This window comes from Trachypithecus francoisi, unplaced genomic scaffold, assembly GCF_009764315.1.
Source record: "Trachypithecus francoisi isolate TF-2019V2 unplaced genomic scaffold, Tfra_2.0 Lachesis_group20, whole genome shotgun sequence".
Taxonomy (NCBI): Eukaryota; Metazoa; Chordata; class Mammalia; order Primates; family Cercopithecidae; genus Trachypithecus; species Trachypithecus francoisi.
In genome coordinates, this window is record NW_022681466.1 from 64,198,209 (window position 1) to 64,225,050 (window position 26,842).

General features: G+C 51.1%; 1 protein-coding gene across 2 annotated transcripts; it reads left to right on the forward strand.

Annotated features, from left to right (window-relative positions):
* The first annotated feature begins 254 nt into the window (after positions 1 to 254).
* Positions 255 to 25,900, forward strand: ALOXE3 (arachidonate lipoxygenase 3). Of its 2 annotated transcripts, XM_033184654.1 has the most exons (15): positions 255 to 1,283; positions 2,153 to 2,357; positions 3,427 to 3,508; positions 4,025 to 4,144; positions 4,472 to 4,597; positions 6,847 to 6,950; positions 7,510 to 7,682; positions 8,514 to 8,657; positions 8,747 to 8,950; positions 9,040 to 9,126; positions 9,713 to 9,882; positions 10,474 to 10,595; positions 17,270 to 17,370; positions 17,956 to 18,126; positions 25,007 to 25,900. In XM_033184654.1, exons 1-15 carry the CDS (start codon positions 639 to 641, stop codon positions 25,184 to 25,186), a joined length of 2,634 nt encoding a protein of 877 aa, XP_033040545.1. In that variant the 5' UTR covers positions 255 to 638; the 3' UTR covers positions 25,187 to 25,900. The 2 variants fall into 2 exon arrangements, with proteins under 2 accessions (XP_033040545.1, XP_033040546.1); XM_033184655.1 differs by lacking the exons at positions 10,474 to 10,595; positions 25,007 to 25,900 and having other exon boundaries at positions 17,956 to 18,077.
* Positions 25,901 to 26,842: the final 942 nt, after the last annotated feature.

Here is a 26,842-nt window from a genome sequence, read left to right on the forward strand (position 1 = left end):
TTTATAAGAGCGTTCTCGATATGAACATCCAGGTTTGTAGAACCACAAAAGGATTGTGTGTATCTGTGCAGAATATTTTGGCACAGATTCAGAGGCGGCGGGTGAAGCCCACCTGCTGCTGATTGAGCTTTCTCTGCCTCCCGTTCTTAGAGCCCCAGCCGAGGCTGGGACGCACGGACTGGAACATAGTGGAGGCTTGAACGGTGCGGCGCCGGAACTGGCCGCTCGGGGCCGCTGCGGGCTATGGGCTTCTTCCTCCGAGAGGTTCTTCCCCAGTCCCACGTGGCCCAGATCCCGGACACCCGGGCTCCCGGGTCCTGCAGGCGCAGGGCGGTCCTGGAGCGGACAGAATGCCACGCGGGGCCTTCAGACGCTGTTTGCCGGCGCTGTATTTCGCTTTCCTGACCGGCCCTACTCTAGAGCAGAGAATGAGGTCGGGCGTGCCAAAGGCTGGGGACAAAAAGGGCCAGGCGTGTGGGGATCGGTGTATGGGGTGACAGGGGAGCTGTTCCTGACCATTTGACGTGTGCTGGAATGCGTGTGCGACTCACCTGCGTGTGGCTGCAGTCACATGCGATTTATGACCACGTGCAGTTCTCCACTGTTTAGTGATTCACACGGATGATTCACACGTAGGAATGCAGGTGCCCTGTGCTCATCTCCGCCTGGGAATGGGGAGGAACAGATCTTGCGGGACATTGGGGACTGGGCGGACAAGCACTCCAGGGCATCAGTCCGGGCCGCTGACCAGGCAGAGGGCAGTGTCCCAATTATACAGGCGTCACCTCCTCCTTGCCTCCGTCTCAGCATCTGGTTCCTCCCTCCGCAGTGGAACCCAGGCTCCTGATACCCATCTGGGTGAGTCAGCCAGAGGGACCGGCTGTGTCAGAGGCAAGCAAACAAGTATTAGAGTGCAAGACTGTGGGCGGGGAGAGGGAGCCCGAGCCGCCAGCAGGGAACTTCGGAGAGAGAGAGCCCAGGAACATCCCAGACAGAGCTGGGCCCTTCCTCAGCCCTACCCTGCCCGGCAGCCCCTAGCTCAGAAACCCCGCCCTGTCCGGCCTGCCGCTCTCCTCCTCCAGGCCGGCTGCTGCTGCGGCCAGCGTTGCCGTGGGCATCCCTTCCTCTTTCCCATCATGGCAGTGTATCGCCTGTGTGTGACCACTGGTCCCTACCTGAGGGCCGGCACACTGGACAACATCTCTGTCACACTGGTGGGCACGTGTGGTGAAAGCCCCAAGCAGCGGCTAGATCGAATGGGCAGGGACTTCGCCCCTGGATCGGTGAGTACAAAGGAGACAGGCAAGCGCCACCTCTGAGGGCAGGGGCCGCAGGCGGGAGGAGCATTCCTCCTGGACTCCTGAGATCCTGCTGAAGTCAGGATGCCGGCCCTGACCTCCTCACCTTCCCTACTGAGGTCTCTGTCTTTTCTGGAGATGACGAACTCCATCCAGGCAGGACTGTGGAGAGGAAGGAGCGTTGGATAGGGAGTCGAGGGACTTCCCCTGGCTCCTAAACTCCTCCCATAATTGACAGTGGGCTTTAGGCAAGTCGTTTCCCCTCTCTGAGCCTGGGTTTCCTCTTATCCGGAGGGGATCTGCCTGCCTCTGCCAGCCCCAGGTGTCCTCCACAAGGGTTCCCACCCGGCCTAGGAAGCTAGTGAAATGCAGTGCCCACTGTGCTCGGGCACTTTTTTCTTTTCTTTTCTTTTCGAGGTGGAGTTTTGCTTTTGCTGCCCAGGCTGGAGTGCAGTGGCGGGATATCAGCTCACTGCAACCTCCGCCTTCCGGGTTTAAGCGATTCTCCTGCCTCAGCCTCCCGGGTAGCTGGGATTACAGGCGCCTGCTACCAAGCCCTACTAATTTTTTGTATTTTTAGTAGAGATGGGGTTTCATCCGGCAGGCTGGTCTCGAACTCCTGACCTCAGGTGATCCACCTGCCTCGGCCTCCCAAAGTGTTGGGATTACAGGCATGAGCCACAGCGCCCGGCCCGGGTACCCTTTTTCTAATTCATACAAAAGCCCGGTGTGGGCTAGCAGCAGCTCAGGTTTGTATGCCCGAACAGGCTTAGGTGTAGATGCATCTTGCAAGGCGCAAGGACCGCCTTGGCAGTTCCCTGCCTCTCACCTGCTTGCTGTCTTGGTCCCCTCAGGTGCAGAAGTACAAGGTGCGCTGCTCAGCGGAGCTGGGTGAACTCTTGCTGCTGCGTGTACACAAGGAGCGCTACGCTTTCTTCCGCAAGGACTCTTGGTACTGCAGCCGCATCTGTGTCACCCAACCGGATGGTACTGTATCCCACTTCCCCTGCTATCAGTGGATTGAAGGCTACTGCACCGTGGAGCTGAGGCCAGGAACAGGTGGGCCAGGGACGAGGACTACACTGTACTGCAGGTGTCTTTTGAGATTAGGAGTGGGGTCTCACAGAGCTCCAGAGTGTAGGGAACAAGATTGAGGTCAGAAACTCTGGGCTCCCAAGTAGATGTCTTCTGAAAAAAGGGAAACTCTCAAGCCCCGAAATGCGACGGTTTTCCAGACGGTATTGACTCTTCTGGAGACTCACATAGACACACCCACTCATATAGGCGTGCACCCTTCTCTCATACACATAGGAAGCACTTTGCTTTCCACAGCCTCGCTCTTCACTTCTCCAGAGTGAGTTCCTCCGGACCCCAGAGAGGAACTAATCCGCACATTGAGTCATTAGATTTTAACAGGTGGAGAAGCCCTGGCTGCTTAAAGATTTTAGCTGGAGAGGCCCTGTTCCCTCCCCTACTACTAGCTTTTCCAGTGTGGATGAAGACCCTGAGAGGTGCTGCTAAGATTCCTTGTTGAATTTCTGGATTCCATGGATGCTGGGCTTGAGCATCTTCAACTTCCAGAACTGTCTGATCTGGAGAGGCAACAGTAGGGCTGCTCTTGGTGTTGGGAGGAGGCTCAGGATGAAGGAGGGATATTCTAGGTCAAAGTGAGGCAAGTGAATATTACCCCATGGTCCATAATAAGTTTTCCACAGACCTCCCTATAAACTCTCATCCATCACCACAGCACATCCATCCATAGCTACACAAAATATATTTGTTCATCAGTCATTTACCAACTGCATCTTATATACATGGGCCAGGCACCATGCTAGAAGCTGGGAATACAGAAAAAAAAAAAAAAAAATACGACTTCTGCCCTCAAGGAGTTTATAGTCTGGAGGGGAGATACACATGCCAACAATTAGGAAGGTTGTTATAATTTGGGGGTGAGGCTGTCTTGAATTCCTTCTACTGATGAATACACAAAGAACGTAGGGGCACTGCTACGTGATTCACAGGGATGTGGCTGTCGGATTGGGTTCAAGGGTTGGGGGTTCAGGCAAGGTTTGCAGAAGATGTTCTTTGAAAAGAGACTTATGCCAAGCGTAATTTTCATTCCCCACAGCAAGAACTATTTGTCAGGACTCCCTTCCCCTCCTCCTGGATCACAGGACATGGGAGCTCCGGGCCCGACAAGAATGCTACCGGTGAGGGTGGCCTAATTTGACTTCTTTCCCCATCTTTATTCTGACCTCAGCCTTAATCAGATTGTTCCTAACTCTAACCTCATTCTCAACCTTGGGTGCCTAACTTGGATCAGGACTCTTACATAGTGACCCTGAGTCTGAACTGAGAACACCAATAGTAACAGTTGTCCCAACACCACCAATGAATCCATATTCAGCCCTCAACTGTCCTTGATGTAACCCAGATCCCAATATCATAAGTGACCTGAAGTATCCTCCAATCTCAGTCCTTTCTCAGCTTCCCCCCATAAATTGGCCATGATTTTAATCTCAACACAAACCCATCGCTAACCCAGTGTGGGCATTAATGCCATCCTCAAATGCTACCTTTATTTCATGGAGAAATGTCCAATTCCTTGTCACCCATCCAGAAAGTAGGTGGTTTCTGAAGTTTTAATCTGAAGTCGTGTCTTTAAAGCTAAGACTTGTGTTTATCTGGAGCATGACTTGCCACCTCTGGCCTTTTTCCCTCGGAAGCTGGAAGATCTATGCCCCTGGCTTCCCCCGCATGGTAGATGTCAACAGCTTTCAGGAGATGGAGTCGGACAAGAAATTTGCCTTGACAAAGACGACAACTTGTGTAGACCAGGGTGACAGGTGAAGATTAAAGCTTGGGAAGGAGGGGAAAGAAAGTCAAGTGAGGGGCTGTTGGGAGGATGGGGTCCTGATAGCCAGGAAGGAGGGGTAAGTGTCTATGACAATGCAGTTTCATTCAAGTGTCAGGATGGGAGATGGCCCCAAAGGGTCTGGCAGAGAGGAGGAGAGTGAGGAGGTTATTTTAGGTCAGGAGCAGCGAGGGCAGGGGAGGAGCTGGGAGTAAGGGAGACCCGGGGACTCCGAAGGCAGGAAAGAGGGAAGGAATTAAGGGGCTGGGCTGCAGAGCCCAGTGACTGGTTTCTGTCTTTCTACACCCCCAACCCCCAGCAGTGGGAATCGGTACCTGCCTGGCTTCCCCATGAAAATTGACATCCCATCCCTGATGTACATGGAGCCCAATATTCGATACTCAGCCACCAAGACCATCTCGCTGCTCTTCAATGCCATCCCTGCGTGAGGCCATTGCCCCTCTGATGAACATCTCACATCTCTGCCCATCCATCCCCTCCCCTTGCTCTCAAACTGCCCCTTCTCCCTATCCCCAGTATCCCCTCTCCCTACCCCAGTCCCTCCTCTCTGGACTCATTCCCTCTCCCTGCCCCACAGTCTTCCCTCTCTACATGGCCCCTGCCCCCTTCCTGCCCCTGTCTCCCCCTTCTGCTCCTCATTTCCGCTCTCCCTGCCCCCAGACTCCTCAGCCTCTGCTTTCATGACTGAACTCCTTGCGGTTTTCCCACCCACCCCCACCGGGTGTTGATTGGGCAGACCCCCAGCAAATGTTTGTGCAGTGAGTGAGTGAGTGCTTAGGAGCCCAGGGAACATCATTCTTGGGCCTGTCAGATCATTCCTCCCCCCTTGCCACCCTACCTTCCCCAGGTGCCCACACTTTTCAGGGCACATCACTTTTTTTTTTTTTTTTAGACAGAGTTTCACTCTTGTTGCCCAGGCTGGAGTGCAGTGGTGCAACCTCCGCCTCTCGGGTTCAAGCGATTCTCCTGCCCAAGCTTCTTTCAAGTAGCCTCTCAGGTAGCTGGGACTACTGGCTAATTTTTTATTTTTAGTAGAGATGGGGTTTCTTCATGTTGGTCAGGCTGGTCTCGAACTCCCGACCTCAGGTGATCCATCTGCCTTCACCTACCAAAGTGCTGGGATTACAGGCGTGAGCCACCGCGCCCAGCCCACATTACCTCTTTATGCATCCTATGTTATTGACCTATTGCCACAGGTGTACTTGTTTCATGTTCCATTTCTTTTGTTGTTGTTGTTGGTTTTTTTTTTTTTTTTTTTTGAGATGGAGTCTCACTCTGTTGCTCAGGCTGGAGTATAGTGGCGCGATCTTGGCTCACTGCGGTCTCCACTTCCTGGGTTCAAGCAATTCTCCCACCTCAGCCTCCCGAGTAGCTGGGATTACAGAGATGCGCCACCACACCTGGCTAATTTTTGCGTTTTTAGTAGAGACAGGGTTTCACCATGTTGGCCAGGCTGGTCTTGAACTCCTGATCTCAGATGACCCACCCGCCTTGGCCTCCTAAAGTGCTGGGATTACAGGCGTGAGCCACCACGCCCTGCCTGCATTCCCTTTCCTTTGATTCAGCCCATTTAGTGAGTGCATATTATGAACTGGGTATGGTGGGGCAGACACAGCCAAGTCCTTGCCCTGAGGAGCTCATAGTATAATGGGGATGATATATGTCCACTGTGCTTACAGTACGATGCAGGGAATGATGAGTGTGAAAGATTCAAGGTATGTGTTTTGGAGGTGTTCAGGCAATGCTTCATAAAGGACTTTACTTCTGAGCCATGCCTAGAACACATAGATTTTTATCATAGAGATGTAGCAGATGGCTTTCTACCAGAGGCATAGCTTAAATGAAGACCTGGAAGTGGGGGAAAGCTGATTTAATTTCAAGCATGTTTCTCCATATTATAAAATAACATTGCGGGGCATGGTAGGGCACACCTGTAGTCTCTGCTACTTGGGAGGTTGAGGCAGGAGGATTGCTTGAGTCCAGGAGTTTGAAGCTGCAGTGAGCTATGATTGTGTCTATGAACAGCCACTGTACTCCAGCCTTGGTAACACAGGGAGACCCCATCTTAAAAAGAAGAAAAAAAAAAATAATGCTCACTGTAAAAATTCAAACCGTACAGACATCCACAAAGTGAAGAATATGCATCCCTCCACATGCCAGCCCCTCTTCTACTGTCCAGTGTAAAAAGCATGTCTCTGATCATGTTTGGAGAGTGGGTCTTGGTTGGCCCTGTTTAATGCCCAGGGTGGGTGAAAATGCTGGAAAGGTTGGTAAAGGCTGGCTGATGAGGATCTCCATGGGCTAGTCAGGCTTGGCAGCTGGGGCTCTGTCCTGTAAGCAGAGGGGAGCCAGTGGAGGTCTGTGACAAGAGGGCAGCTTGGAGAACACAGGCCAAAACACCAGTGAGGGTGGCTTGTCTGCACCATAGGGGCTGTGTGTGCCAACTTTATATGTAAGTGCAATGGCCTGTCTTAGGGATGGTTACATATGAACCAGGGTCTTCCAAGGCCACAGAGCCTCCACTGGGCGCTAGACTTTTTCTCCCATGTGGATTGTTAGGTATCTCTACTCTGGGGATGGACCCTGTTAGTTCCTCCAGGCAGAGGGGGACACAGTGGTTCCCAGCAGACTTTAGCCCCCAGATCTCATCCTGATCTTTTCCTCTCCCATCAGGTCCTTGGGAATGAAGCTTCGAGGGCTGTTGGATCGCAAGGGCTCCTGGAAGAAGCTGGATGACATGCAGAACATCTTCTGGTGCCACAAGACCTTCACGACAAGTAAGCAGAGCTAGGCAGGAGATGTCTACCCTCACCTTATCTCGTACTCAGACCCTTTCCTCTCCTTCCTGGGAAAAGACCCTCTCCCAGCCCTCCCAGGGAGACTGCTGGATTTGAGTGGGAGGGGCTCCTGGCTTCACGGGTGGCATCTCCCAGATTCCTCTGGAGAACAAAGCACCTTCTCTGAGGAGGGGACAAAAACAGGGGGAGTCAGGAGACAGAGACACTCTGCTTGCCTGGGAGAGGGTCACAGTCATTTAGGGAATCTTGATCCTGATCAGGGACACATGACTCTCTTCCCCAACTCCAACCACGAAGTGCTCCAGGCTTTGGGCCCAGAAAGACTTAGGTTCAAATCCCTGCTCTGCCACTCAGCTGTGCAAGTCACTCCATCTCTCTGACCCTTACTGTCTAGTATTAAATTGAAGATATAATGATTCCTATCTTATAGAGTTTTTGGGAAGAAAACCTAAACCACAATGACAAGCAAAGGACTTGACAGGACCAGGATCTAGGGAGGTAGTTTCTAGACCAACTGGTCCCCTCTCTTGCCTCCTAGAGTATGTCACAGAGCACTGGTGTGAAGATCACTTCTTCGGGTACCAGTACCTGAATGGCGTCAATCCCGTCATGCTCCACTGCATCTCTAGCCTACCCAGCAAGCTGCCTGTCACCAATGACATGGTAGCCCCCTTGCTGGGACAGGACACATGCCTGCAGACAGAGCTAGAGGTGGGTAAGGACCTGGGCAGTGGGCCTGATAGGTGGGAGGTGGGTGTGTCACCATTATGGACAAGGGATGTGTGTGGAGGGTATGGAAATGGCCCGGGCTGCATTTCACCTGTGGGCCTCATTCTCTGGGCAGCCATGGTCCTGTACACTTTACATAGAGCAGATAGGGATGAAGGTCAGATTGGGGTTGGGAGGCTTTGAGGCCTGAGATGGGACCTTGGTGAAATGGTGTGAACACGCAGGGTGGTTGCAGGGACATCTTGGAGGAGGCCTTGCCTGTGTTTTGAGGCCTCCTGAAGAGGTGCTGAGGCCTAGAGGAAGGCTATTTTAGGACAGGCCAATGGTAGGGCCACCAGATACATCAGGGAAAATCACTGAGAACGAGGAACTCTGAGGTCCTCAGAGAAGAGGCTGATCCAGTCTTTTTGGGGCAGCCAAGCCCTCAGGCATTCTCCTCCAGAAAGGTAGAGACATGGTTGGTCAGTTCTCATGTGTTGATTTAGCTGTTGCTGGATACATAGTGCTCAGATCTCAGAAGAGGATTCCATCTGAGTTGAGAGTGGGAAGGACTAGGTATGAGGTGAGGAGGAGAGGACGCTGGCTTGTCCCAGTAGGCGAGCGGTTACACAAGGAGGGACTCAGCTGGACCTCATTCCGGACATTCTGGGAAGGGCGGGGTACCCCACATTGGTCATTAATTCAGGCACCAAGAATTTCTGAGACCTCAGCTGGGGACCTCAGCTCCTCTCTGGAGTGGAAGTGGGCAGGGAAACAGGAGGGAAGTGGAGCGCGGGTAGGGAGGGACACTCAGCCTCTGTGTGCCTTCTGCAGAGGGGGAACATCTTTCTAGCGGACTACTGGATCCTGGCGGAGGCCCCCACCCACTGCCTAAACGGCCGCCCGCAGTACGTGGCCGCCCCACTGTGCCTGCTGTGGCTCAGCCCCCAGGGGGCGCTGGTGCCCTTGGCCATCCAGGTGAGCCCCGCGCCGCCGCCTCGGGGTGGGGGCTCAGGTGCAAACCGACAGCCCGGAGCCGCATCATCCCCCGTTCCTTTCGGACGCAGCTCAGCCAGACCCCCGGGCCCGACAGCCCCATCTTCCTTCCCACTGACTCCGAATGGGACTGGCTGCTGGCCAAGACATGGGTGCGCAACTCTGAGTTCCTGGTGCACGAGAACAACACGCACTTTCTGTGCACGCATTTGCTATGCGAGGCCTTCGCCATGGCCACACTGCGCCAGCTGCCGCTCTGCCACCCCATCTACAAGGTCTGCGACACCGGGCGGGGGCCCAGCGGGGCAGGGGCCGGGCGGCCTTGTCCCCGGCCTTCAGCTCACGTGATCCGCTCCGCTCGCAGCTCCTGCTCCCCCACACTCGATACACGCTGCAGGTGAACACCATCGCGAGGGCCACGCTGCTCAACCCCGAGGGCCTCGTGGACCAGGTGCGGCCTCCCCGCCGGGTCACTGATCTCCGCCCCCGAAGACGCCTTGCCCCGCTACCCGCCCCCAAGCCCTGTTCTGCACTCAAGCCCCGTGTGAGGACACCTGAGGTGTGAGAACACCTGTACAATTCCTGCCTCTTCCACCAGCCCCGCCCACTCCGCCGGTCTCCTACCGGCCCCGTTCACAGACCCTGTTCCCCCTTCCTCCCCGGCAGCCCCACCCACAGGTCCCGCTCCCCCGCCGACTGCCCCCTGCCCCGCTGGGCCACGGGTCCACAGGCAGGGCAGCCTCATCCTGAGCCCCGGTACCACCCTCAGCTGACCCTGAGCCCAGCCAGGCTCCCCGGCTTTCAGTTCATTCTTTTAGTTACCAAATACCTTTGGATCTTCTCCCACGCACGTAGTGGGGCGTCAAGCTGCGCAGCCTGCGTCAGGCAGGCCCTTGTGGGTATTTGATCCGGGGTCGTGGATTGCTTTATGAACCGAAGAAGGCCCTCCTTGGGCCAAGTCCCCAGCCCCATCTCGTGCCCAGACACTAGGGTGGGGATTGGGCCGGCCCGGAAGCCGAGCTGTGCTGTGTCCTCAGGTCACGTCCATCGGGAGGCAAGGCCTCATCTACCTCATGAGCACGGGCCTGGCCCACTTCACCTACACCAATTTCTGCCTTCCGGACAGCCTGCGGGCCCGCGGCGTCCTGGCTATCCCCAACTACCACTACCGAGACGACGGCCTGAAGATCTGGGTGGCTATTGAGAGGTACGAGGTTCAGGGCGGGACCAGCCATCCCACCAGGGTCTCCTGGCCTGGAGCACTGTGGTCCCTGCGCTCATGGTGCCTGGGGAACTCCAGGTGTTTTCATATCCTAGCATACGGAATTCTTGAGGATATGAATTGGGTTTGGGGTCGCCTCTGAAATGGCAGGTAGCTGCTGTCCAGAGAGGAGCTGGGGGTGTGTGGATGCAGGGGAAGGAGGGGGTGTCCGGTGGAGTCAGAGTATCAGGGCTGGTGCATCATTTAAGCATGGGCTGGGGCCTCGGGCAGGCAGGTCTTCCTTCCTCCTGGGTGCTGAGTGGGGAGTGGGGTGGCAGCATGAATCAGATTCTTCCTGCACTCCCCTGCCCACCCCCCAGACCCCTGTGCAGGAAGGAGGTGTGGAGCACCCATGACTCAGGAGTGAGTGGGACTTAAGGGAAGCCCAGCCACTCAGATTCCAGCTGCACCTAGGGGTCCCCACTGAACCCCCATAGCTATCTGCCTCTCTGCCGCCTGAGTGGCAATGAGCCTCGGTTTTCTGGCCAGGCCTGAGCCCGTGGTTACTCCAGTGGTACCAGCATCTCTTTCCTGCAGCTTTGTCTCAGAAATCGTGGGCTACTATTATCCCAGTGACGCATCTGTGCAGCAGGATTCGGAGCTGCAGGCCTGGGTTGGCGAGATTTTTGCTCAGGCGTTCCTGGGCCGGGAAAGCTCAGGTATCCCCTCTCTATCCCACTTCCTGTGTAGGCTCTGATGAGCTAGCACTTGCTGGGCCACCCCCTACTCCCATCAGTTATTTATTGACCAGCCTTTGAAGTAGATACGACCAATATCCCCAATTAGCAGATATGGAAAGAGGCACAAAGAACGCTGCGCAAGGCAGGTTCTGAGCCAGCTCCGACTGTCTCCAAAGCCCTTGCTTGCATCCACTGCTCTGTGCCCCTCCAGTCCCTTGACCTTTTCAGAAGCCCAGTTCATTTCAGCTTCCTGAGCTCTGCCAATGTTCTGCAACGTGCAGTGGGAGCCATCTCTGACTTCAGAGGATTCTGAAAAGTTTCTCTCAAACCCCCCTTGCTGTCCTGCCACGTGGCCCCTCCAGCCACCAACCTCTCTTCATTCCTTTGGCTGCAAACTTCTTGGAGTGCGTTGGTCTTGTTGTGGACTGATCCCTCATTTACGCTTGTCACCTAACCCTAACTCTCCCTTAGCTTCTGACACTGCCTGAGAGGCCTCAGACCCACAGACACCAGCGGCTCCCTCTTAGGCCTTAACCCAAGTGTCCAGCGGATGGCCCAGATCACGCCCTCCTTTCTTTAAAGTCCTCTCTTAGCTCCAGGAAAGGCGTGTCCTTCTGACCCCCTGCTTCTTCCCAGGTCCCGGCTTCTCCCCACCTCTTAGCTTATCCTGGATCTCTGACTCGTCTCTACCCCTCTCTAATGGAATGAATGTTTCTTTTGTTTCTGCTCTGTAGCTGATTTCCAGACTCAGAAATCTCCCAAGCCCACATTCCCCATTCTCTAAAGGACTTCTATTTAAAAAAAAAAAAATTTTTTTTTTTTAATTACTGTGCCTTGTGTGGCAGTGCTAACTCATAGGCAGTATTCCAAGTTAGCCTTTTCTTCTTCTTTTTTTTTAGTTTCTGGTACAGATGTGGGAGGGTGTCTTGCTTTTTTGCCCAGGCTGGTTTCAAACTCTTGGCTTCAAGCAATCATCTGCCCTCAGCCTCCCAAAGTGCTAGGATTATAGGCATGAGCCACCACGCCCAGCCAGAGCTTTTCTTTTTGATGTCTCATTGTCACCCTTAAGCCCGGCATGTGAAAACTGCACGGTCACCCCTCCTTAGAGTGAGGTCTGGCTATGCTTGGGTTACATAGCCCATTGCTGCTCTTCATAGCCTACCTACCTAGCACCACTGTATGTTACGGTTTGTATTCTGGCACTCAAAAATGTAGAACCTGGACATGGTGGCTCATGCCTGTAATCTCAGCACTTTGGGAGGCCAAGGTGGGTGGATCACCTGAGGTCAGGAGTTGGAGACCAGCCTGACCAATGTGGTGAAACCCCGCCTCTACTAAAAATACGAAAATTAACCAGGCGTGGTGGCTTGTGACTCTTGTCCCAGCTACTCGGGAGGCTGAAACAGGAGAATCGCTTGAACCCAGGAGGTGGGGGTTGCAGTGAGCTGAGATTGCGCCACTGTACTCCAGCCTGGGCGACAAGAGCGAAACTGTCTCCAAAACAACAACAACAACAACAAAGTAGAAGAAGTCTCTCTATCTAGGGGTAGTGGAAGAAAAGGGAAAGTTCAGAGTGGCGCAATTGTTTATCCTCTAGCCCTGGCCTGGGACTTGTCTCAGCAGGAATGTGGCTTTATTTTTTATTTTTATTTTATTTTATTTTATTTTATTTTATTTTTATTTTTTTTTTTTTTGAGGCGGAGTCTCTCTCTGTCGCCCGGACTGGAGTGCAGTGGCGTGATCTCGGCTCACTGCAACCTCCGCCTCCCGGGTTCACACCATTCTCCTGTCTCAGCCTCCAGAGTAGCTGGGATTACAGGCGCCTGCCACCACGCCCGGCTAATTTTTTTGTATTTTTAGTAGAGACGGGGTTTCACTGTGTTAGCCAGGATGGTCTCGATCTCCTGACCTTGTGATCCACCCGCCTCGGCTTCCCAAAGTGCTGGGATGACAGGTGTGAGCCACCGCGCCCGGCAGAAATTGACCTTTTTCTATACAACCACAATGTTGTCATCACACAAAACAAAACTGACACTACTCTCCAATGTCACTTTCATATCTAGTCCATATTCAATTTTCCCCATTTGGCCAGGCTTACGCCTGTAATCCCAGCACTTTGGGAGGCCGAGGTGGGCGGATCATTTGAGGTTAGGAGTTTGAGACCAGCCTGAACAATGTGGTAAAACCCCATCTCTACTAAAATACAAAAATTAGCCAAACGTGATGGTGGGCACCTGTAATCTCAGCTACTCGGGAGGCTGAGGCAGGAGAATCACTTGAACCTGGGAGGCAGAGGCTGCAGTGAGCCAAGATTGTGCCACTGCACTCCAGCCTGGGTGACAGAGCAAGACTCCCTCTCTAAATAAATAAATAAATAAATAAATAAATAAATAAATAAATAAATAAATAAATATCCCCATTTCCTCCCAGCTGATCCCTATTGGTTGACGATCCAACAAACGACTGCAAGCTGTTTTGTTTCGATTTCAACTCCAGAGTCTCTCATAACTTAGAACAGCCCCCCTTCCCCCTCTACTTCTTAAAATCACATACATAGACTCATTGAAGCGCCCCCACTGGTTGTTCTGCAGAATGTCTCACCTTCTGAATTTATCTAATTGCTTCCTCATGACGTCATTCACCTAACTCCTCTGTCTCTGTGGTTTTTTTCTTTCTTTATTTGTTTTTGGTTGTTTGCTGTGTTTTGTGGTTTTTTTTTTTGAGACTGAGTCTCACTCCATCACCCAGGCTGGAGTGCAGTGGTGCAATCTCAGCTCACTGCAACCTCCGCCTCCTGGGTTCAAGAGATTCTTATGCCTCAGCCTCCTGAATAGCTGGAATTACAGGTGTGTGCCATCACACCCAGCTAATTTTTGTATTTTTAGTAGAGACAGGGTTTTGCCATGTTGGCCAGGCTGTATCCCATGTTTTTTGTAAACCAGAAGTCATGTCTGAAGGTTAAATATTTTTGGCAAGAATATTTCTGCATTGCGTCATATTGGGACACGCATAATGTCAGGTTGTCTGACTATTAGTGATGCTGAGAGTAATTTCTGGGTTAAGGTGGTGACAGCCAGAACTGGAGTTTTTTTTTTCTGTATTATTTTTTGAGACAGAGTCCTTTTTTTTTTTTTTTTGAGATGGAGTCTCGCTCTGTTGCACAGGTTAGAGTGCAATGGCGCAATTTCTGCTCACTGCAACCTCTGCCTCCCGGATTCACACCATTCTCCTGTCGCAGCCTCCAGAGTAGCTGGGATCACAGGCACCTGCCACCACACCCGGCTAATTTTTTGCATTTTTAGTAGAGATGGGGTTTCACTGTGTTAGCCAGGATGGTCTCAATCTACTGACCTCGTGATCCGCCCGCCTCGGCCTCCCAAAGTGCCGGGATTACAGGTGTGAGCCACCACGCCTGGCCGGAGACAGAGTCTTACTTTGTCGCCCAGGCTGGAGTGCGGATTCTGCTGCCTCAGTCTCCCAAGTAGCTGGGATTACAGGTGCCTGCTACCATGCCTGTCTAATTTTTGTATTTTTAGTAGAGACGCAGTTTCGCCATGTTGGACAGGCTGGTCTTGAACTCCTGACCTCAGGTGATCTGCCCACCTCGGCCTCCCAAAGTACTGGGATTACAGGCGTGAGCGACCGCGCCCGGCCTTGGAGTTTTTAAGGGTGACCCTTCCCTGTGTTTTGCAAACCTGCTATTAATCATGATCAGTGCTGATCCTGACACCACCTCCCTCCTTGGGCTTGTTTCGTATTTGGGGCTGTCTGTTTCCTACTTAAGACACAAAGGGCGATCTAATTACTGTTAATTCAACTCTTCTATCTTACCTTATTACATTTGTCTCTGATTTAACGCATCAGAACATTCTTCAGATTGAGAACAGCTCTTCTAACGACTACAAACCTATTCCAGATTCATATACGGTATTTAAAGGCAAAACATACTCATTAACCTCAGTCAGTCTGAGGTTAATTCAACTCTCCTATCTTACTTTATTACATTTTTCTCTGATTTAACGCATCAGAACATTCTTCAGATTGACAACAGCTCTTCCAATGAGTACAAACCTATTCTAGATTCACATACAGTATTTAAAAAGGGAAAACACTTGTTAACTTCCACCTCTCAGTTCAAGCGATTCTCCTGTCTCAGCCTCCTGAGTAGCTGCGACTACAGTCACACACTACCACGCCCAGATAATTTTTGTGTTTTTAGTAGAGATGGGGTTTCTGTCACCATATTGGTCAGGTTCCATATTCCAATGGGGGAAAAATAGGCAATATGAACTACAGAAAAATTCCTATAGATGGTCTGTCCCCTTTTTTGTTTTTATTTTTTTGTTTTTGCTTTTGTTTTCGTTTTTTTGAGACAGGGTCTTGCTCTGTTGCTCAGGCTGGTCTCAAACTCCTGGGCTCAATTGATTCAGCCTTCTAAGTAGCTGACACTACAGGTGTGTCCGCCTGCTGTAGTTTTTTGTTCTCAGCCTCCAAGTTGAGAGACTCAACCAGGAACAGAACATTCAGAAAACTCCCACACACTCCCAGGCAGATGTCTGGTCTCCCAAACTCTCTGTTCTGTTGCATCAGTCTCCGTCCAGTCAGCCTGACTCCAAACCTTAGTTTTCTTTGACTCATGTTCCCCTCTCTGTCTTCCTAAATCCAGTTAGGTGGCTGATGCCTATTGTCACCACCCTAGTCGTATTCTTCCTCATAGTGCTCTGGAATTTTGGCAGCTGCTTCTCAACCAGTCCCACCTCTCCCAGCCTCTCGCTGCTTGCCCGCCAAGCCTGCAGGGCCACCACCCTGCTAATCCTCTGAAATACTGCCCAGGAACCACATGGCCCTGCACTCCGCTGCAGCCTCACCTCCAATTAGGTCCCCTCCCTGTTCCCTCACCCTGCTAATACCCCATGCCTTCCCACTCTGCCTTTTTTTTTTTTTCTTTTGAGACAGGGTCTCACTTTGTCGCTCAGACTGGAGTGCAGTGGCATGATCACAGCTCACTGCAGCCTTGACCTCCCAGGCTCAAGTGATCCCCTTGCCCCAGCCTCCCTGGTAGCTGGAACTACAGGCATGCACCACCACATCACTGCATCCAGTTACCGTTTTAAACAATGTTTTTGTAGAGACAAGGTCTTGCTATGTTGCCCAGGCTGGTCTCAAACTCCTGGGCTTGAGCGATCCTCCCACCTCTGCCTCCCACGCTCTGACTTCTTACCCTCTCATGCATTCCTTCATTCGACCAATAATTACCAGGCTCTTGGTAATTATTAAGTATTGTTCTAGGTGCTGAGGTTTAGTAGTGAAAGAGACAAAAATCCTGGCTTTAGTGGAGCTTAACATTCTTTTGGAGAGAGGAAGAGAAAATCAACAAACATATGTCAGGTGGTTATGAATGCTAAGAGGAAAACTGAAACAGCATCAGGGTATATAGTGTGTCAAGGTAAAAAGATCATTTCAGGGAGGTGGTCAGGGCAGGCCTGTCAGGAGCTGATGCATTAGTAGAGGCCTGAAGGAAGTACAGGTGCTAATTCTGAGGATAATTGGGGCAAGAGTACCAGGCAGAGGCATAGTAAGTGTACAGGCCCTGAGTTCTGAATGTGCTGGTGCGTTTGAGAACTCTCAGGAAGGCCTGTGTGGCTGGAGTCAAATAAGGAACAGCCAGGAAGGAAATGAAGTGGGAGAAGGGGCTGGGGCCAGATCAAGTAGGGCCGTGACAAGGTGAGTGGGATGGGAAGCCCTCCGAGGGTTTTAGCGAAGGGTGACGTAATCTGATGGGCATTTGTTCTTGCCAGTGTGCAGTGTGAGGTGGTGTAGATGCTTAGGTGGGGACGTCAGGTAAGCTACTGCAGAGTAATGCCCATGGCTGAATCTGGAGCTCAGGAGCCAGGCAAAGCCAGACATGGGAATTTGGGAGTTGTTGGCGAGTGGGAGGTGGTTAGAGCCATGGACTTGAGTGAGATGAGTGAGGCACAGAGTGAATGGACCAAGGGCTGAGCCTTGGAGCTCTCCCCTCTCTAGCCCTGAAATGCTTTTCTCTGTTGTCTTTTTTTCCATTCAAGGCTCATCCATCTTTCAACTCACAAGGCCCCTCTTGTCTTCCAGGAGGCCTCCACTAACCACTCTGCTCCTGGTACCCCTTTCTGCCTTGCCTGCCCTCTCCTCAAAGAGCCAAGCTCTGGCCTTAGAAGCTTCCTTCTGCTTCTGTTACTACGAGCTTTTGAGTAACATGCCCTGTGCATCGGTCTCTGCTGCTAAGCCCAGCAAAGGATGGTTGGATACTGGGTGCTTGAACAAATCTTGGTGAACTGGGTAGGATTAAATCACTACGTCCTAATAGGGGCTGCAGATGGAAGTACCTTGGAAGTCAGGGAGAGGCAGCTGGGCACTTGGGCTTGAAGCTGGCTCTGTTATTGGCCCTGCCTGCCGGGGATTTTCTGGCCAGATCCCAGTCCCCATCTTCTATCCTGACCCACTTCAGAGGCCACAAACCTTGATGATGGCCATCCCTAACTTCAGCCCAATAAGCAGTCGTGTCTTGGTGTTCCTTATTTCCTCACTTTCCCCCTGGGGTGAGCCCCAGTCCTGAGCTGGCCCTAGGAATCCAGTACCTTCCGTCCACACCCTCTATCCTTCCTCCCCACACCCAGGCTTCCCAAGCCGGCTGTGCACCCCAGGAGAGACGGTGAAGTTCCTCACTGCAATCATCTTCAATTGCTCTGCCCAGCATGCTGCTGTCAACAGTGGGCAGGTGAGGCTACAAAGGGTAGGCCTGGGGACATCAGGTCTTAGCAATGGACTTGAGGCCTGAATTCGGGTTGAGAGCTTGGGTGGGTCAGGGTTGGGGTGGGTTTATGATTAGGCTTGGGGTTGGAGTGGCAGCTGAGTGGGCTGAAGGCTGGCATTGGGTGATGACTGGGTGGAGCTGTGTCCAAGGTCGCAATGGTGACTCAAGTTGATGTTAATTTGGAAGTAGAACTTAGGGGCTCCTCTCATGGTTAGAACCCAGACAGGTGGAGTAGCAGGTTGCTCTGTATGGCATGCCAGCCCAAGGCCCTTTTCTAGGATTACCTCTATTCTGGGGCCACGTCCTACCCTAGTGACTCACCCCACCCAGTCCTGGAACACTGGATAGGGAGTGACAAGGAGTAAGCTGGCTTCCTGCCCCACTTCTGGGACTTTCCACTCCCTACCCCTTCCTGTCTTGCCTTTTCATGATCCCCTCATTTCCCAACAATCACCTCTCAGATGGTAGAGGTGGGATCAGGGACGATGAAGAGGGAGGTGATACTCTCCTTCTGGCCAGCTGACCCAACCGGGATGGGGGTCTCCACAGCATGACTTTGGGGCCTGGATGCCCAATGCTCCATCGTCCATGAGGCAGCCCCCACCCCAGACCAAGGGGACCACCACCCTGAAGACTTACCTAGACACCCTCCCTGAAGTGAACATCAGCTGTAACAACCTCCTCCTCTTCTGGTTGGTGAGCCAAGAGCCCAAGGACCAGGTGTGTGTATGGGGTGTTGAGGGGAGTAGGGTTCTTGAGGGCCACCAGTGGGGGTGGTGGTGGCTTTGTCTGGGGACTTGAGGACTGACCAGTGGGATTTATGTTCACTGCAGAACTGCCTTGGGTTCTTCAGTCTCTTCAGGAAATCATAATCCCAAAAGACATAGACTGAAGCAAATACCAGTTTAGTTACCAATCTGCCCGTCCGCCCATTTATCCGACTGTTCAGCCATCATCTACTCATGTGTTAATGCAAACATTCAACAAACATTTGTTGGATACTTCCTATGTGTCCACACAGCACTGGGCACCAGGTCTATAACGCTGGATGAGACCTTCCTGCCTTCAAGAAGCCTGTGGTCTAGCTGAGGAGACATACAGGTCAATGAAAAAGGGCACCACTGTGTCGTAGGAGTTACTTATATGTTAATTTCTCCATTCAACACACACTTCCTGAGTACCAGTGGTGACCCAGACCCTGTTATGGGCAGCTACGAACCTTGTCCTTATGAGCTTACAGTCCAGTGATAGAAGTAAGGACAGGGCCCTGTGGAACCTAAATGGGTCTGGGGGAACCAAGAAAGGCCTCTTGGAGAAAGTGACATCTAAGCTGAAACCTGCAGGACAAGTAGGAGTTGGACAGAGAGGAGGAGCAGGGTTCCTTTTTAGGGAGGGGGAAGGACAGGACCAAGGAGTGAAGGCGAGAAATAACTGGTGTGTTTGTAGGATTCCATCACAAATGGAAATAGCAGAGCAGAGAGGAAGGTAGGGCTTTGTCTGCACAGTATTCATTTAGAAGACAAAGCAGAGCTAATCAAGTCTTCCTCGCCGCCCCCACCAGAGGGAGTCTTGCTCTGTCACCCAGGCTGGAGTGCAATGGTGCAACCTTTGCACTGGTGCAATGGTGCAACCTCTTGGCTGCAACCTCCGCCTCCCAGGTTCAAGCGATTCTTCTGCCTCAGCCTCCCAAGTAGCTGGGACTACAGGCGCCTGCCACTGTGCCTAGCTAATTTTTGTATTTTTAGTAGAGACAGGGTTTCACCATGTTGGCCAGGCTGTTCTCGAACTCCTGACCTCATGATCCACCACCCTGGCGTCCCAAAGTGCTGGGATTACAGGCGTGAGCCACTGCGCCCGGCCGCCAATCAAGACTTTTAAGCCTTAGGCCCAGTGGTTAAATCTGCTTTAGCAAGGGTGTTCCTGTGGCTGTGTGAATGGATGCAACGGGCAACTTTGGAGGCAAGGGGCTAGGGAGGAGCCAATATCTGAGTTTAGGCCAGGCAAGTAGCCCTTTATCACTGGTTCCCATCATCTTTGTTTCCACCCAGCCGTCTTGCACACAAGCTCTCTGACAACTGAATATCCTTATTTCTCACGCTTGACTCCCTTTGGTGCTAGAAAGATTCCAGATGTTGCTGGGCACAGTGGCTCGTGCCTGCAATCCCAGCACTTTGGGAAGCTGAGGCCGGTGGATTGCTTGAGCCTAGGAATTCAAGAGCAGCCTAGGAAACATGGTGAAACCCTGTCTCTACCCAAAACACAAAAATTAACTGGGCATGTTAGTGTGTGCCTGTGGTCCCAGCTGCTTGGTGGGGTCTAAGGTGGGAGGATCACTTGAGCCCAGGAGGTCAAAAATGCAGTGAGCCATGTTCACACCACTGCACGCCAGCCTGAGTGACCAAAAAAAAAAAGCTTGGCACTGTGCTGGCATATAAATGTTCCATAAATGGTAGTTCCACCTCACAGGGGAGAAAACTGAGGTTCAGGGAGATTCAGCAATTTGTTAAACATTGCAGAGCTAGTAAGTAGGCTTTGAATCCAGTGTCATATTTCTGTCTTCTGCTTTGTTTTCTCTTTCTTTCTCTGGTGTGTGTGTATTCTGTGTTTTTTTTTTTTTTTTTGATGGCTACACTACTGTTTTAGAAATCAAGTATTCAGCCAGGTACATTGGCACAGGCCTGTAGTCCCAGCTACTCAGGAGGCTGCAGTGAGAGGATTCCTAGAGGCTAGGAGTTCAGGGCTGCAGTGTGCCGTGATCACGCCTGTGAACAGCCACTGCACTTCAGCCTGGGCCACATAGCAAGACCCCATCTTTAAGTAAGAAAGGAAAGAAAAAAAAAAGAAATTAGATGTCAATCTGATTTTAAAAACATAAAACTTGTTATTTGAAAAAAATATATAATAAAATAAAAAAACTATAGACATATTTATTTTTTCTTAAGATTCTCTGGATCAGAAATTTAGGCAGGGCTAGGCTGGGCAGTCCACAGGGTACCAGCTAGGGTGAAACACTTGGATACAATCAGCTGGTGACTGGGCTGGGCTGGAAGCTCCCAGAAGGCTTTGCTCACATGTCTGGGGCCTCAGTGCTCCCGTGTGTGGTCTTTCTCTCTCTCCATATGCTGTCTTATCCCCCAGGATAAGACTCTCCAAGGGGTCTCTCTCCAGCAGGATAGTTGGACCTCCTCATAGCACAGTGGCTGGCTTCCAAGATTGAAAACAAGCTTTCAGATTTCTTCAAGTCTAGGCCCAGAAGTGGCAGACTGTCACTTGTAGCACTATTTTTTTGCTTGCCTGCCTTCCTTCCTTCCTTCCTTCCTTCCTTCCTTCCTTCCTTCCTTCCTTCCTTCCTTCTTCCTTCATCTGTCCCTCCCTCTCTTTCTCTGTCTCTCTCTTTCTCTCTTTTGACAGGAGCAGGCTGTCTCAAAAAAAGCCTGGGCAACTCCAGACAGGGTTGCTCAGGATGCAGTGCATGACGTGATCACGGCTCACTGCATCCTCAAACTCCTGGGCTCAAGAAATTCTCCCACCCCAGCCTCTCATGTAGCCGAGGCCACAGGCGCCACCATGCCTGGCTAATTTTTTGATTTTTGGTAGAGACAGGGTCTTGTTATGTTGCCCAGACTGGTCTTGAACTCCTGGGCTCAAGTGATCCTCCTGCCTTAGTCTCCCAAAGTGCTGGGATTATAGGCGTGAGCCACTGCATCTGGCCTAGACAATTCTAATCAAGGGGGTAAATAAAAAAAAAGAGAGAGAAAGGGAACATAAATACACAACATTAGGAATGGGAAAGGCATATAACCACAAATGCAGAGAAGATTTTTTACTTTTTTTTTTTTTTGAGACAGAGTCTCACTCTGTCACCTAGGCTAGAGTGCAGTGGCACGGTCTCGGTTCAGTGCAACCCCCGCCTCCCGGGTTCAAGTGATTCTCCTGCCTCAACTTCCTATGTAGCTGGGATTACAGGCGCTTGCTGCTGCGCCCAGATAATTTTTGTATTTTTTTTTTTAGTAAAGATAGGGTTTCACTATGTTGGCCAGGCTGATTTTGGAACTCCTGACCTTGTGATTCACTCATTTTAGCCTCCCAAAGTGCTGGGATTATAGGTGTGAGCCATCATACCCAGCTGATTTTTAAAATTATAATTAATATTATAAAATTATAATAAAATTATAATAAAATACTGCTTACAGTTTTATGCAAACAGATATGGAAATCTAGATGAAATATTTTCTAGGAAAATAAAACACTAAAGCTTAACTCCAGAAGAGAGGAAAACCATACAAATTGTAAAAGGTTTTAAAAGATCTGATCCCTTTAAACCTCCAAGGGACAAATGATTCCTAAGTCATTCAAACTACTTGAAAGCATAGCAAAAGGTGGAAGCTTTCTCAATTATTTTGCTGAATTATAGAGTCAGCACCTAGCAAAGGTAGTACTCTCTTTATTTTTTTCTTTTCTTTTTGACATGGAGTTTCACTCTTGTCGCCCAGGCTGGAGTGCAATGGCGTGATCTCAGCTCACCTCAACCCCCGCCTCCCGGGTTCAAGCAATTCTCCTGCCTCAGCCTCCTGAGTAGCTGGGATTACAGGCGCCCACCACCACACCTGGCTAATTTTGTATTTTTAGTAGAGATGGGGTTTCTCCATGTTGGTCAGGCTGGTCTCGAACTCCTGACCTCAGGTGATCCGCCTGTCTCGGCCTCCCAAAGTGCTAGGATTACAGGCGTGAGCCACCGCGCCCAGCGGTAGTACTCTTTTTTTTTTTTTTTTTTTTTTGAGACGGAGTCTTGCTCTGTCGCCCGGGCTGGACTGCAGTGGCCGGATCTCAGCTCACTGCAAGCTCCGCCTCCCGGGTTCACGCTATTCTCCTGCCTCAGCCTCCCGAGTAGCTGGGACTACAGGCGCCCCCCACCTTGCCCGGCTCGTTTTTTGTATTTTTTAGTAGAGACGGGGTTTCACCGTGTTAGCCAGGATGGTCTTGATCTCCTGACCTCGTGATCCGCCCGTCTCAGCCTCCCAAAGTGCTGGGATTACAGGCTTGAGCCACCGCGCCCGGCCGGTAGTACTCTTAAGAAGGAGAGTGGGTCTCATTGGAAGGCTCTAGTCCCAGATCCACACCTACCACCCACATGACTTCAGTTATGTAATAGCCTCTCTAAGCCTTAATTTCCTTATCTTTAAAGTGAGAATAATAAGAATACCCGTTTTAAGGGTTGATGTATGGTTGTGATGGTTCATGTAAAGTGCTTACATGTTAGCTGTTATTAAGAAAATGAAATTATAAGGCTGGGTGCGGTGGCTCACGCCTGTAATCCCAGCACTTTGGGAGGCCGAGGCGGGTGGATCATGAGGTCAGGAGATCGAGACCATCCTGGCTAAAGCAGTGAAACCCCGTCTCTACTAAAAATACAAAAAATTAGCCGGGTGTGGTGGCGGGCGCCTGTGGTCCCAGCTGCTCGGGAGGCTGAGGCAGGAGAATGGCGTGAACCCGAGAGGTGGAGCTTGCAGTGAGCTGAGATAGCGCCACTGAACTCCAGCCTGGGTGACAGAGCGAGACTCTGCCTCAAAAAAAAAAAAAATATATATATATATATTTATATACTTTTTTTATACATATGTATCAGCCAATGAAGGCCAATAGTGAATAATAAAACAATAATACACCATGATAAAGTCTAATTTATTCTAGGAATGAAAGGAATGGAAGGTTGGTTCAACCTTATGAAATCTAGCAATATAATTCGTTACGTCAATAAAGATGCATATCGTATAATTATCTCAATATATGCTGAAAAAGCATTTGATAAATGTGAACAGCCATTACTAATAAAAACGCAGTGCAAAATGAAACCCCCTTAAGGAGTTTTGATTAGAAGTGTATGTCAGGCTGAGTATAGTGGCCTGTAATCTCAGCAGTTTGGGAGGCTGAGGCAGGTGGATCACCTGAGGTTGGGAGTTCAAGAGCAGCCTGGCCAACATGGTGAAACCTCGTCTCTACTAAAAATACGAAAATTAGCCGGGCATGGTGGTGGCATGTGCCTGTAATCCCAGCTACTCAGGAGGCTGAGGCAGGAGAATCACTTGATCCCAGGAGACGGAGGTTGCGGCGGCGCCAAGCCAAGATCGCACCACTGCACTCCAGCCTGGGTGACAAAGCGAGACTCCATCTCAAAAAAAAAAAAAAAAAAGTATATTTCCGAAAACACTATATTTATGGTGAGACCATAGATGTCTTTTCATTAAAGTCAGAGGCAAGAAAATAATGCCCAATGTCTATTGTTACTACTGTTATTTAACATTGATCTGGAGGGCTTCGCCAGTGCAATACAATGAGAAAAAGAATTTGTTAAAGATCAGTAGTATTGGCCAGGCATGGTGGCTCTCGCCTGTAATCCCAGCATTTTGGGAGGCCGAGGCGGGTGGATCACGAGGTCAGGAGATCGAGACCATCCTGGCTAAAGCGGTGAAACCCCGTCTCTGCTAAAAATACAAAAAATTAGCCAGGTGTGGTGGTGGGCGCCTGTAGTCCCAGATATTCGGGAGGCTGAGGCAGGAGAATGGTGTGAACCTGCGAGGCAGAGCTTACAGTGAGCTGAGATGGCACCACTGCACTCCAGCCTGGGCGACAGAGCGAGACTCTGTCTCAAAAAAAAAAAAAAGATCAGTAGTATTGGCAACAGTTATATGAAGGTTCTAGTAAATGGGAAGTGTGTGCTGGTTAGGAGGCTGGGCCTCTGCGTTGTCGTGATGAGCTGGTTGTGTGATATGATCATGAGGGAGGGACAGTCCTGTGCACAGGATGGCAGTGACTGGAGCTCATTGTGCTATTTCTTGATTGTGCTTGGCTGTGCTGTAAAGTGTGGCAGTGGAGGATGATGGTGATCGTGTTGGCAAAAGTTCCATCATGATGGTTGATTGTGAAGATACCTTAGAACCAGGATGCTGGTGGTTTTCAGTTGAATTTTGTGAAATTGTGAAGTAATAGTTATATTCTTGGGTATATATGCTGGACAGTGTTTATGTTGATCTCGGTTGTATGAGAAATGTGGTTGTGTTCCTTTAGTTCACAGAGCAGTTGGATCAGGTATGAAAGGGGCCTTTTAAGGTTTTCTAGGCCAGGCGCAGTGGCTCACACCTGGAATTCTAGTGCTTTGGGAGGCCAAGGTGGGAGGATCACTTGAGCCCAGGAGTTTGAGGCTGCAGTGGACTGTGATCACACCACTGTACTCCAGCCAAGGCAACAGAGTGAGACCCTACCTCAGAAATTTTTTTTTCTAGTTCAACCCATCCATTTTCAGATGCAGGAATTGAGTCTCAAAGAGTCAAAGTAACAGGCAGAGGCTTGCCAGCAGAGGCAGCACTGAATTTGGGTTGGCTGGTTCCTACATCACATTCTGTTCCCTGTTCTGGGGTTTGGGTGCTGGAGGACCTGGTGTCAGGATGCATGGGGTGGCAGTTTGGGGCAAGTGTTTACAATGGCTGCAACTGGGTTGTGCCACTAGAAGCCACCTTGACTGGATTTGCTGTTACATGTGGTCCTTTGTTATTCTCCATCCCATCTGAATGTCATCCTGACCTCTTACCTGATTTTCTCCCAGAGGCCCCTGGGCACCTACCCAGATGAGCACTTCACAGAGGAGGCCCCGAGGCAGAGCATCGCTGCCTTCCAGAGCCGCCTGGCCCAGATCTCGAGGGACATCCAGGAGCGGAACCAGGGTCTGGCACTGCCCTACACCTACCTGGACCCTCCCCTCATTGAGAACAGTGTCTCCATCTAACCACCCCCAAATACCACCCAAGAAGAAAGAAAGGTCCAAGCATGAGGAGGACCAGCTCCTCAGGGCCCTCCAGACCCTCCCATCCTCCCTGTTCTCAGTTCGCCTGAATCTTCTCTTCTGCACGTGGGGACCTTTGCAGCCAAGATGGCTCTGACATCATACAAACTGCGCCCTGAGCTGTGAGAGACCAGTACAGCAGCATCCAGGGTTAAAAGCCGCTGACCAAAGTCCAATGCACAATAGCGCCTCCGAAAGGAAGGAACCGCTTCACTTCTTGCCCTACTTGGGGCAGCCTCTCATGCCAGCCTCTTGGAATGCCCAACTTGGGTTTCTGAGCTTTTCTCCCTTATCCTTCCCCATCCCCAAACTCCTTTTCCTACCATGCCTTTCTACTTTCTCTTTCCTCCAAGCCTAGAGCCAGCCAGCCCAGCTTCCTTCTCTGGAAAGGCCTGGAAACTAGGCACAGAAAGAACTGTGTGCCTAGGTCTGACATGTGGCCCCCTTTGTCCCTAGCACCTTTAAGGGGAGGGGAAGAATCAGAGCACAGTTGCCTGGACCCCTAACTGCTCTTCTCAGGGACACGTTCCCAGGCCTGGGGTGTTTGCAGGATCTCTGTTTCTCTCAAGCTTTCACCCTACTCCCCTTTCATCCCATTTTTTTCTTTTTGTCCTTGAGCCCAGTGAGTTCAATAAAAACCAAAATATTTGACTCTCATTTTGTTTTGCTGCTTTGGTGTGTGTGTATAGGGGTGGCTGAGGGTGTGGGTACCAGGGGATTGCAGCGGGAGGGCAGCAGTGGATCCGTGGATCTTCTGTTCTGGAGACAGGAATCCATGGATCATCTAATATGGAGACAGAAGTGTCCCGGCTCAGCTCACCATCCAGCCAAGCCCTATATTCCTGCCCTCACTTCCCAGAGTGCGTCATCAGGAGGTGAAGGAATGTCTGGATTCAGGGGACTGAGAAGTGGAATAGTAAGTATTTTGTGAAGCCTCAGAGTCTGGTTAATTGTTAGCGTTGCCACCAAAATCCAGTTCTCCTCCTGGACACACGGAAGGCTCAGCCTCTGGCCCTCTTGTGGGTGGAGTCATAGGATGAGTTTTGGTTGAGTTGGGAGCAGAAGGGATGCAGGTCGTCTCCAGGCCAGCATGGAGACCCCTGATTTCCTTCTCTTTGCCTCTCCCTTCCGGAAGCACATGTTGAGATGGCACTTGCTTGTGTGTCCAAGGGACTGTAGAAGAGGCCCCCACTGACTGAGCCAGACTTGGACTGAGCGAGAAATAAACTTGTCGGGTGAAGCCACTGGAATTTGGGGGTTGTTACCGTGGTATAGTCTAGTTGATTCTGGCCACATGACTGGTAATCTGGGGAGTCTGATTTTCTCCCTTCCAGCCCCACAGCCCTTAAACATAGAGATCTGTGCAGCCCTCAAGTCAGTCTTCCTGGTCTTCTCAATCCACAGCTGCCCAACACCCTGGTTTTCTGCTTCCCCACACCTCAGATCCAGCCCACCTTCCTTCCTTCCTCTGCCACCTGAGTCGAATTCTGTGCCTGACCCAACCCTGGTCATGGCCTCTCTCTGGCGGGATCACAGTGTCTTTGGACAATGACAGGGTAACTGCTCCCCCATCCCTGTGGTGCCAGTGGTAGCGGGATC